At 40.6% G+C, this 12,663-nt stretch overlaps 1 protein-coding gene across 1 annotated transcript in view; it reads right to left on the reverse strand.

Annotated features, from left to right (window-relative positions):
• The window catches only part of APBB1IP (amyloid beta precursor protein binding family B member 1 interacting protein), a 67,912-nt gene that overhangs the window by 20,000 nt on the left and 35,249 nt on the right, over positions 1–12,663 (reverse strand). Inside the window, exons 8-9 of the mRNA XM_077772450.1 lie at positions 10,616–10,759; positions 6,233–6,343 (exon numbers count right to left, since the gene is read on the reverse strand). Coding sequence (XP_077628576.1) covers positions 6,233–6,343; positions 10,616–10,759 — 255 coding nt within the window. The remainder of the gene's footprint in view (positions 1–6,232; positions 6,344–10,615; positions 10,760–12,663) is intronic.

Genomic DNA, 12,663 nt, shown 5'->3' on the forward strand with positions numbered 1-12,663 from the left:
GGAGGGGGTGGGGGGGGGGGGGGGGGGCGGGGAGGACATGGGGCAGTTATCACCAATGCACAAGATGCCAAGAGGGCCAGAGCCTGAGGACTGAAACCGCTTGTTCCACTTGAAACCCTGTTCCAGGATTGTTCACTGGAAACTTTTTTTTTAAATGTTGATTTATTTTTGAGAGAGACAGAGTGTGATCAGGGAAGGGGCTAAGAGAGAGATACAGAATCTGAAGCAGGCTCCAGGCTCTGAGCGGTCAGTACGGAGCCTGATGCGGGGCTTGAACTCACAAACCACGCAGGGCTTGAGCCGAAGTTGGCCGCCTAACTGACTGAGCCACCCAGGTGCCGCTGGAAACTTTTTTAAAGTGTTTATTCATTTATTTAGGGGAGGTGAGTAAAGAGTGAGGGGCAGAGAGAGAATCCCAAGCTGTCAGTGCAGAGCCCAATTCGGAGCTTGAGCTCACAACCATGAGATCATGACCTGAGGTGAAATCAAGAGCCAGAGATTTAAACAACGGAGCCACCCCGGCACCCCTCATTGGACGCTTTAGTAATAGTTTCAGCACAGGAGGGAGGAAAAGCCTGCAGAGTGTAAGCTCCACAGTCAAGTTCTTTGTTTTGTTCACTGTGTATCCCAACCTCCCAGAGAGCAGTCGGCTAGAGAGAAATATTTTGGAATGAAGGACTTTTATTGACAGAATAAAGTTGAGGACATGGAAGGCATATTGCTTTCCCAAGAAGTCTGAGTTAAAGGGAAGGCAGAAGCAGGTGTTGCTTAAAGGAATGAGGTGGATCAAACTGAGGGAAGTGATTTGGAACCCCCCAAACCAAGGAATATTTGAATGTGTTGTAGTGTAAGAGAAGAATTCTCTGGAGAGAGGTTGAAGATGCTGAAGCAAAAGGGAGTCACTGAGGGTGGGATCCCAGGGAAAGGCTAATGCTGGAGAGGGACTGGCCTTGGAGAAGGGAGCCTCTTCCCCTGAGGTGCAGAGTTGTGAGAATGATTATTATGTTAGATAAGTTTATTAGTAAATATGAAGAAGTAAACCAGGACAACTCAATCCTCTTTTCTGTCTTTTCCAAGTAGAAGACAAGGTGGGCTGAGAGGTTCGTAGATGAGAGACCCTTTGAGAAGAGTGTAGATAATGTCTAGGGATGAGGTAGAAGACTGAATTGAGTAGAAAGCAGGGAAAAGCTGCTAAAATCTGTGACTGCGGGAGTTGACGTGGTTAGCAAAAAGCAGACTCAAGAACCAGAAGTGAGTGACTGAGCTCAACTGTATGAGCCTCAAATGTGACATGGCTAAGCAAAGGAAGGTGCAGAACTAAGAGAATGTTGACCCTAAATCCTAGCTTTAGGAAATTCAAGATAAGAAGAGAGTTTGTTCCCAAGACAACACACTTTATGTTTAATAATAAGCATGAGTGACCCTAGCCAAGTTCATGAATCTCTGTGAGTTTCTGTTTCCACCTCTAAAATACAGAGATGATAATACCTCCCTTGAAGGGTTGTTGAAAGATTAAGTGAAATAATGTATGAAAAGGACTCAACACAGAGCCGTATCATAAGAGGGCACATTATTATTAATATTAATGACAGAACAAGGTTTTGAAAAGCATAATGGGGCAGGGGGCCTTTCTGTTCATTCATGCATACATTCATTCATTCAACAGATCTGAATTAAGCATTTAATACTGATTCAGGCTCTGGAACATAATAGCAAACACAACAGAAAAATTCCTTGTGCACAAGGTGTTTATATTCTACTAGTGTAGAAATCCAATAATTATATAAAATATAATTTCAGATTGTGAACACTGCTTTGAAGAAAATAAAGCAGAGTAAGAAGTGGAGAGAAGATAAGAAAAAGAGCAGAATTCCAAAGCTCTTTCCATGATACTCCACTACCTCTGAACAGGGACATAAATCTCCTAGAAGAAATTAAACTTAAATCCAAGTTAGTTAACATATAGTATAATAATGGTTTCTGGAGCAGAATTTCATGATTCATCACTTCCATATGACACCCAGTGCTCATCTTAACACATGTTTTCTGGAAGATATTTACTTCCACTGCCCCATCGCATTTAGCCCAGAATTGGGTGAGAAAGAATTCACCAAGGAGGAACTTCATCAGAGGCGCAGAATGGGGATGTGCATCAAAGAAAGAGCACAAGGAAAGGCGTGATTCTCGAGCACTGAGTCCTTTCTTCGGATTCTGATATTCTTCCGTGAAAATGCACAACCTCCAAGGGACAGGTGACGTTTATCCTGCTTTCTCAGAGGGTGATCCCAGCAGCGGCAGCACCTAGGAACTTGCTGGAAAAGCTAACTCCTGGGCCTGATCTCAGACCCACTGAATCAGAAACTCTGGGGGCCCAGAAATCTATGCTTCAGCATTTCCCCTGTGTGATTTTTCATGCACAGTAAAATCTGAGAACCACTGTCAATAAAAATATTATTTAATGATAAGCAGTAGTAATAATGACTACCAATAAATGAGTGCTGTTTCTAGACATTGAGCTAAGGTTTTTTTTTTTTTAAACATATATTGTTTAACCTGCACAAGAAGGGTTGGGCACAATCATTCCCACTTTGAGGAAGTGGGCGATGGGGAGTAGAGAGTCTTGATAATGTGCCAGGTGACAGACCAGGACTCAAACTCCCATCTTCCTGACAGCAACCCCCTGCCCCTCCTCATGGACTGTCACAATCAGTAAGGTCATCCTGAATAAGAAACTTCTGGACTGGATTTATCAATCAGTGCATGGCTATGAAATCACACAATCTTTTTTTTTTTTTTAATGTTTTTTATTTATTTCTAGGAGAGAGAGAGAGACAGCGTGAGCAGGGGAGGGTCAGAGAGAGAGGGAGTCACAGACTGAAACAGGCTCCAGGCTCTGAGCTGGCAGTCAGCACAGAACCCGACGCGGGGTTCGATCATGACCTAAACGAAAGTCGGACGCTTAACCGACTAAGCCACCCAGGCGCCCCAGAATCACACAATCTCTTAACATGCTTCTCTATATCCCAAATTCCTTTTATTACATATATATGTATGTATTCTTTGAATTCTGTACATCTGCTCACCCTGATGAAATACTTTGATATCAAGAGGGTTTTTTTTCCTATCATGGCTAGAAAGGGAAATAAGTGACCAAATGTTTGTAAACAAATTATGTTCTACTGTGACAGACTTTTACTCAGTAAATTAATAACAATGCCCAGTGTTTCAGGAAGGTACTGGGAAGCATGCTTAGGAGCAGACCAAGTAGGGTGACTGCTCATAAAAATTGGCTTGAGGACAGAACTGATCACATCCTAAGAACAAGGACTCCTGTCCATTTCTATATCCATCAGGCCTGCTTTCTTCTCCAGCTCAGAGCCCTGTCCCTCCCACCAAACCCCTTCGGGGAGGCCCTCAACCGTCTTCTGAAGCCTCGGGCCTTGGATATGCAGGTTTTAAATGTTCGAGCCCCATACCCTGGGTCTCAGCATGGCCCATCTCAGTGCAGCCCAAGGTCACCCGAGTCAGGTCGGATCATTCAACCCAGGATTCCAGGAACTACCTCCAAACTTGTGAGTCTTCCTGAGAAACTGGGTTCCTGTCCGGCTTGCTATGTCTATACCTCAGCCTAGGAGCCTCTGGGTCTGGGATCTTGTCTTTCTCTCACTAGATGCCGGGAGCCGCACTGGCCTCTCTGGATGGCAGTCACAGCAAGGNCAGTGTTCCGGTCTCGGGGTCCCAGCCCTGGGGTTTAGGCCTTTGCTCCCTGCTGAAAACTCTGATTCAATTTGTTTCCAGCTAAGGCCTGACTGTTGATGTTTTAGAGTTAGGACACATTCTAATACTCTGAGCATTGGCTGCGCTTATGGAAAGCAAAGATTCCTGGGCCCCATCCTTAAACATTTTTAGTCAGTGGGTCCAGGGCCCTAGAACTTGTATTTCTCTTTTTTTAATGTTTTTTTTTTTGGAGGGGGGAGGGGCAAAAAGAGGGAGAGAGAGAATCCCAAGCAGGCTCCACACTGTCAGGACAGAGTCTGACATGGGGCCTGAATCCACACACTGTGAGATCATGACCTGAGCCAAAATCGACAGTTGGATGCTTAACTGACTGAGCCACCCAGGCACCCTAGAACTTGTGTTTCTACCATGAGTCTGAGTCAGCCAGTTACTGAGCAGCATTTCGGAACCTCTCTCAAAACCTTCTCCCTGCTTCAGAGAGGTGGGCAACGGTTCTCAGATGAAGTGCAATGGAATGTGCAGGTGGAAATGAGGGCCTCCTGTCTGGTCATTTCTCAGGGCCTCAGAATTCCAAACAGAGGCCACAGGCTCTGGCAAGAACACAAGGAAGACAGAGTTCAAGGGCAGCTGGTGGCAGGGATGGGGCATGGCAGAGAAGATTCTGTGTCCCGACAAACAGCATCTGCGAGAGTGGCTTCTGAGGCACCACCTGTTTCTTATCCTGGTTCAGCCACTTACTGCTTGGGGAGTCTCTGTGCTCAGGTTCCACATCTACACTTGAGGGAGAATTATGGCTCTCACCTCAAAAGATTGATAAGAAGAACACAAGCATTAATTTATGTAAAATGCTTAAAGCATTGCATTATAGATGCCATGTAAGTATTTGTCATTTTTCTCACTACCTTTTCTATGCCAGGGACAGAAAAGGAGATGTACGAATCTGAAGCAGGCAGGACATTCTCTTCACCTCTCTCTTTCTTATGACCTAAATAGGCCTCTGCCTGAGGGCCTTTGCACTTACTATTCTTGTTTCTGGAATGCTCTTCCCTGGGTAATTCTTCCTCCATCACTTTACTTACATCTTTTGTTAAATCTCATTCCCTTAGAGACTCTTTCCCTGATCAACCCATTTAAAGAAGCCCTGATTCTGGCACGCTTTGTCCATACCCTGCTTTTTATTTCCCCAGAGCCTTATCATTACCTGATGTCTCATTTCACTTTGGTTTATTGCCATTTCCCTCACACTGAATGTAAACTCCATGAGAACAGAGACTGCTGTATGTTTGGTTCACTTCTGTGAACAGCACCTGGGGCAGTGCCTAGCAGGTGGCTGGCACTCAATCAATATTGAGTAAATGAATGAATGAACAAATGGATGAATGCATGCCCAGGCTGCCTGTGTTCATTCAGGGGTTGGGGAATGGTTGGGTCTAGGGGATTCCCAACTCCTGGAGTAACAGATGTGTGACAATAGCGCACTAGCATGGGCACCTCTGAAATGACAGAGTGAGTACATGATCATCTCCAATGATGTGGTCCTTGACAAAGAATATGTTTGCTACAAAAGTAAATGTTAAGTATTGTCCTTCATTTGTGGAAACGATGTAAACCTACGTATAGACTCTGAGCCACCTCCTCAGGAGAGGTGACAGCTTTGCCAAGGAGTACACAAGCACACACATGGAGTCTGCCAGCACACACTTCTAGAAGCGTGATGATGCGGTTCCTCCTGGGCGGGGGTGGTCGTGGGGGACTGGCCTACAGGAACCTGGCCTTATTAACACCTGCCCCACAGGCTTCCACCCTGGATGGAAAATGAGGACCCTGACTCTCAGAAAGGAGAAATTCTGCACATAGCGGTGGGCCATTCCTATGGAATTAGATAATCAGCACTCTCTGGTGTGAGATGTGATTGAGGGGCTGAGAAGGGAGAGGAATTTATGGTGTCTGAGGCAACAAACAGCTACATAAATTCCCTGAATCCATTTCAGGGAGTCAGTTGTTAACTTTATGGCACAAAACAGTTATTTCTGCCCAACCTTCCAAAATACAGTGCTAATGTAAATCCTGCCAAATACCTGATAATTGCCTTTTGATAAGATATACCTTAAGAAGTGTCAAGACCCAGTAATGTTATTTTTAGAAGAAGTTTTCTTTTCCTACTTTATGGATTTTCTATAATTTTCTAGGAAATCTTATCAAGTTCCTAATTTCTAAAATCTCCCTAGAGTGGAATAACAGCCCAATAAAGAGCTGAAAAACTGTAAATTAAATTTGTTCAAAATGGAGAGCTTTCATTTTCATAAGTGACGAAGAAGCCTGGACAGATTCATTTTAAAGTTTTAGAATCAGAAAAGGGAATTGAGGGTAGAAATGCTTCCATGTTTCCTATGATACACTTGTGGTTAATTATGGAGCATTTAACATTTTTTTCCTTAAAAGGAAATATTAACTCAAATTGTTCACAAATCTAAACCAAGGACTTATGACATACCTTTAAAACAAAGCAGTGGTCAGTGGGAGCTTTGTATTTCATTTTACACTGAATCCCGTAGTAAATGTTGACATTTTCAAACTGTATAAAGCATGCCAGATCTCGAGATGTCTGAAAGAGAAGGGAAACAAAATCACCTTCACTGAGTTGACAGCTAATTTTTCAAGGTCGTCCTTGATGGCACAACTAAGGATTACATTTTAGCAGAAAAATATTGAATTTCAGTAACTTCTTTAAGCATCTATCAAGTATAAGTCTTCTAAAATTAAGCCTGCATTTTAAGAGGTAAATGAGCACACTCAAGACGAAACAGTGTTCTATAAACCCAGAAATGGAGCAAAAGATTATACTGCTGTTCTAGCACCTGCGCGTGGACTCAGGCGCAGAGCTGACTGCCTAACCTTGAGTCATTGTTATTGATGCAGTCAAGATAAGGTGACTGACCATCTGGTCAGAAATTTCATTTTAGCTTTTGCCATTCTAAGTCAGTGATGGATTTCATGATTGAACATTAAAAAAGAAAAAGTCCTTCTCAGGATGAACAATAAGGTAAATCTGATGCTCAGTAAATTAGCACATACTTCATGCACTTTTCCCAGAGAAAAAGGATTCCTTTCATGCTTTCTCATTAGTGCTGGTGGTGTTGCTATGGAAACCGAAACCTCTCCTCCATGTATAATATGGGTTGTGAGGACTGCAACCTCTAATCTACATATTTGGTTACACTTCTGTTACAAATTCGCTCTATTACTGTTTTGTTTTTTTTTTTTACCTTCACAGGTTAGTGAATAAAGAATAGAGGGCAGGATTGCTACACCATAGTGCACAATTAGTCCTTTATATATGGTTGCACAGTTTTTTTCTTGCAAGATATTTTCTTCTGGCTTTCCAAAGTCTTGTGTTTTTTAATTAAAAAATAGAATATGTTCATCATAATTTTTAAAAATAATGTATTAGACATATATATAAGAAAAAGAAAATCTTCCTCCACACTCCTTTTTTCTAATTCCAGTCTCTTCTCTGGAAGTACCGTTGTTAATAGTTTGGAAGTACCCTTCCAAATGCTTCTGGGTGAACATTTATATACTTTTGTGTGTACAAGCATACATACATACATACATACACATACACAATTTGAAAAATATGAATGAAATTTTACTATACTGTCCTATGAACTTGTTATTTTCTTAAGAGGGGGTCTTTCTATGTCAAGACATATGAATGGGTACCTCGCAGTCACGTAATGGCTGCACAGCATCTCACTGAACAGGTGCAATGATTTATTGAGCCATTCTACCCAAAATGACTAGAGGTTATTGCAATATTTTGCTCTTGCAAAAAATACTGTGCATATGAGCAAATATTTCCATGGGACAGATTGCTAAATGTGCAGCTGCCATTTCAAAGGGTATTCCCCTTTATATTTGAGTAGATGTTGTTAAATCGTCCCCCAATTTGGCTGTACCGATTTACATTCTCGCCTCTAGAGCACGACTGTGCCCACTTTTCTTACTCAGTCCTGCTGAAATTTGGATATTACCAATATTGTTAATTTTATCAATCCCATAGGAAGAAATATTTCACTTTTTAATTTACATTTCCCTGATTACTAGTAAGACAGAGCAACTTTTTAATTGTTCACTGGCTACTGATATTTCTTTTTCTGTAAATTCTCACTTAATAAGCATTGCCATCTTTCTGTGAGTAGGTTTATCTTTTTCTTATCGATTTGTTGAGGTCTTTATATTTTATGGATATTCATATTTGGTTATATATGCTGAAGTGTATGTACTCTTTGACTCCAGAGCTAGTCTTTAACAACTTCTTTGGTATCCTTGGCTGTAAAGAATTAAACAACATTCTATACAGTCAAATTTGTCAATTTTCTCCTTTATAATTTTAAGCTTTTAGTCTTGCTAAAGAAGGTTTCCCCAACTCTGAATTATGAAAATATTAACCCATGTTTTTTAGAAGAAAATTTAAAAGAAAATATAGATAAAAGAAGGTTTTTAACATTTTTTTCTAAATAGATTTAATCAGCCTAGGATTTAATTTGGAGTATGATATGAGGTAGGAAACTACTTTCTCCAAATGGTGACGCAATTATTTCAATGCTATTTATTAAATACCATACTGTTTCCCTATTGCTATAAAATGCTCACTTTACTTTTCCTTATATTATCAGATCTCAGTGTTCATCTGTTTTCTCTACTATAGTTTTATCTAATGTTAGGAGGAGGGGTTCTGCCTCAATGTTCTTCACATTTTTTTTTTTGGAACAGTACCTCTTCTGATGAATTTTAAAATCAGTCTGTGAACTTCAAGTCAAAAAATCTTACTGAAATTTTTCTTGGGATTTAATATATAAAAAGTTTGGTGAGGGGGCGCCTGGGTGGCTCAGTTGGCTAAGCATCTGACTTGAGCTCAGGTCATGATCTCACAGTTTGTGGGTTTGAGCCCCACATCTGGCTCTGTGCTGACAGCTAGCTCAGAGACTGGAGCCTGTCTTCGGATTCTGTATCTCCCTCTCTCTCTGACCCTCCCCTGCTCACACTGTCTCTATCTCTCTCTCAAAAATAAGTAAAACATTAAAAAATTAAAAAAAACGAAAGTTTGGGGGGAATTCATATCTTTTCATCTAACCACATGGTACATTTCTATGTATTCAGTTCTATTTCAGTTCCTTCATTAAATTTTATATTTTATGCCATATAGGTCTTGAACATTTCCTGTTAAGTTTATTGTTAGGTATTTTGTATTTTTTGTTTCTACTATGCATGAAATACTTCACATTATATTTTAATTAGCATATTGTTTGTACAAAAGAAAATTAATTTCTTGTTTGGTATATTTATTTGGTCTTATCAGTTTTTCAGTTGAGTGTCTTATATCGTCTGGTAGAAAATCAAGTCAAGAATGAATAAAGAGACTTTGGGGTACCTGGGTGGCTCAGTTGGTTGAGCATCTGACTTTTGATTTTGGCTCAGGTCATGATCCCAGGGTCATGAGATAGATCCCTGTATCAGACTCTGTGGTGAGCGTGGAGCCTGCTTAAGATTCTCTCTTTTTCTCTCTCTCTCTCTCTTCCCCCTCCCCCCACCAGCCCTCTCCCCCACTTGGGCTCTCTTTCCCTAAAATAAAAAATTTTAAAAAATTAAAATAAAGGTGAATAGAATTTTGTCTCTTCATTTCCAAAAATTCTGCTTCTTATTCTTTCTCTTGACTCCTGGCTCCTTCCATTCCAAGGTTAATAGTAGCAGTGAGAGAAAGTAATCATGCCAAAACCAATGTGAACATTTCTAATTTTATCACTAAATGTGTTGTGACAGGTTTACTTATACATCTCATTTACATGTAAATGCCAAAGACGTAGCACTTCCAAAATAATTTGTGCATCAGCTGTTACATCCCCAGAGTGGGGCTGGACTGAAGGTGGCACAAATGGGAAGGTATCAGTTCTCTAACATTGACACTAGGCAGGCCCACTAGCTGCCCTCCACCAAGCATTACCCATAATGCCTCTCCTGCATTCCCACAGACATAAGAGAGTCTTCTAACTAGAAGGGCAGATCTGGATATTTCCCATGACTTCACCTGCTTGGGAATGTGGGTCAAGTCTTATTAGATGCCTGCAGTTTGTACATATGCCATTTGGTGGTGCCCTGGATTCAGCAGTGAAGGCAAAATGCTTCAGCATACCCCAGATATAGAGGACAGAGGTATCCTAAAGCTTTTTAATGGTAAGCAAAAAATGGAAATGCCCCAAGTCTCTAAAAAAAGGTCTTAGGAAAAGCTAATGGTCAGAATGAGAGTCTAAATTCATTTCAGAGATGAAGAATTTATGATATGCTTGTAGATCTGAGGCAATAATTAATCCTGAATCACCAAATAGAAGTTAAATGAGAGCTAAGATCCGCTCCTAAAACAGTCAGGGAAAAGCATATAGCATAACTCAGAGAATAATTTAAATGTTCAGAGAATAAGGGCTACAATCTTCATGTATATCTGTCAACACTTATACCTCTATGATTCCAGATAGAAGTTTATATATAGACTATAGAACACAAGAGTAAATACAGGTGGAAAAAGTCCTCAGAAATAGGTATGTAAAGAAACAAACTACTCTCTAGAAAAGTGCTGCTGCTATAATTTTTGAAACCTGACTTCAAAATAGATAAAATCCTTTACTAACTTCAGGAAAAAGCTACGGAAAAATTCAAAAGGACTTCTGTTAATTCTGTCAGAATAGGGTATGTATTTGTGTAAACATTATAGTAACACGAATCTCAGAGTAAAGGAGTATGTTTAAATTGCCATCTGAGGATTTCTTCAGTTTCATTTTCATAAAATGATTTTTTGATAAACTGCTTTATTTTTTCTGACCTTAGTCTTTCCTTTGGGTACGTAATAAATTCCAGAAGCCCGTAAAAGAAAATAGCGCCTTTTCCAGGATTTCTTTCCATCTTCTTTCAAATAAAGAGCTCCTTCAAGTTCTGGCACAATGATGGATGTTCCACAGAAACTTTCCTGAAATTGAGATTTCGATTATGGAGAACACATGAAAGAAAAAACACAAATTTCTGTTCACATTTAAACAAACTAAGGCAAACCAGCCTTTTAGCCAAGCCAGCGAAAAGTCATTTGTCTGTAAGTCTGAATGCATGCACTTACACTGCACACCGTCTGCCAAAAGAGGGCAAGGATATCATGGTGGTTGAATCTTAGCTCTTGAGTTAGACCTCCTGGCTTCTCCACCACTTAGCTTTGTGACCATGGGCAAGTCACTAAGTCTCAGTTCCTTTACTTGCAAAAATGGAGTAATAATAGCCCAACTTCATAAGAAAGGTTATGAGTACAATCTTGGTATACTGTAAAAGTGAGCATTAAATAAAGGCTATTTCTGTTATTATAAGTTGGAAAATAGAAAAAGTATTCCTTTTCCTATAAGTAAACAAATGGCTATTTTACTGCTAGTAAACAGAAAAATTAGAATATATAATCCTCCACATAAATATGTGTATGTTAACTTACTCTTGGGATAGTTTTCTTATTGAAGAATGAAGAAGGCAATTATTGGTACTGTGGTATTGGAAAAGGAGAGGGACAAAGCAAATTCTCTATGTATAGATTTTCAAATGTCAAAACTTGCATATAATGAAGTCTTAGTAAATTTCTTTTAAAAGCAATGAAGTAAAAAGTACATTATCATTCTATTCCAGTTCAAATAGTCAAACTTATTTTTGGCTTTCTGTTTTTGTAACTCTCAACCACCTTCTATTCCATCACATAAATGTAGAATAACTTTTCATTTGTACCCTGCCAGGAAAAATATATGTAGCGGAGCTGGGACACATTTTTGTTCAAATTCTCCCCCATATCGCTCTTCAATCAGATATTTGGCCCAAATTAAAAAGCAGGATAGTGCTGATTTTTCATAGCATAATATGCTTCATATTTTCTTTCACATCCAGCCTTTAATACACTGCTGAAGTCCTAGAACAAGAACTATTCAGGCAATTGTATAAATCAAGGCACAAGCTGTCCCTGAGTTACGGACAGCTGATGATTAAAAACAAATGGCTGTGTTAGGAAACTTCACTCTCCCCTTCCCTGTCTGTCAGTCACCATCACTGCTAGGTACACTCAGAACCTGAATCTCCTTGCTGCTGGGCACACCTGGTGTTTTCTCTTCCTTGATGCAACCTGGAGTCTGGTAAATGCAGAGAATGTCCCCCTTCCCACTGTTGTGCCTCTGCGGGAAATACCCACTGGGTATTTGGATCTTGGTCCCAGAAGCCAGAATTTGTAACATTTTTCAGGACCTTGGGAGTGGCAGAAGGTCCTGGTGCCTGCTCCATCTGGTACAGGCCTGCGAGAACGTAGTGGGGAGAGAGACCTCTGCGGGAGCCTGGCCGGATCTTGGTGAATAAGAGAGAGGGAGCTAGTCAATGTCAGCGAACTGGCTCCAGGCATGAATGGATGGGGGCCCAGAGCTCACCAGGTCATCTGAGTTTTCAGAAGAAGCCTCAAATCTACTAACACAAGAAAAGCTCAAGCCATTTTTGAGGGTGAAGGAAACCTGTGCTGGAGCCCTACACAGGTTTTCTTCACCCCCACAGACCTTTGATCTCTGCACTCATCTGCATTATGTGCTGGGAATAGAGCCCTGATTTTTAGCATAGTTACTATGTGAAAACTCACTAGGAGTTAAAAACAAACAAAAAAAAAACAACCATCAAATGAGCTTCTGGAACACGCCCCTATAGTGATAATCAAGAACATCTGCACAGTAAACGACCCCGTGCTTCCACTACCGCCCTGGATCGCTGTAATTCAATATGATCCAGGGCACTGAAGTTCTTGGACTTGCCCCTTAACACCCGAACCTCAATGGCAGACCCAGACCTGTGTCAGGTCTCCTAACTGCAAAG

Source organism: Crocuta crocuta, unplaced genomic scaffold, assembly GCF_008692635.1.
Source record: "Crocuta crocuta isolate KB4526 unplaced genomic scaffold, BGI_CrCroc_1.0 scaffold96, whole genome shotgun sequence".
NCBI lineage: Eukaryota > Metazoa > Chordata > Mammalia > Carnivora > Hyaenidae > Crocuta > Crocuta crocuta.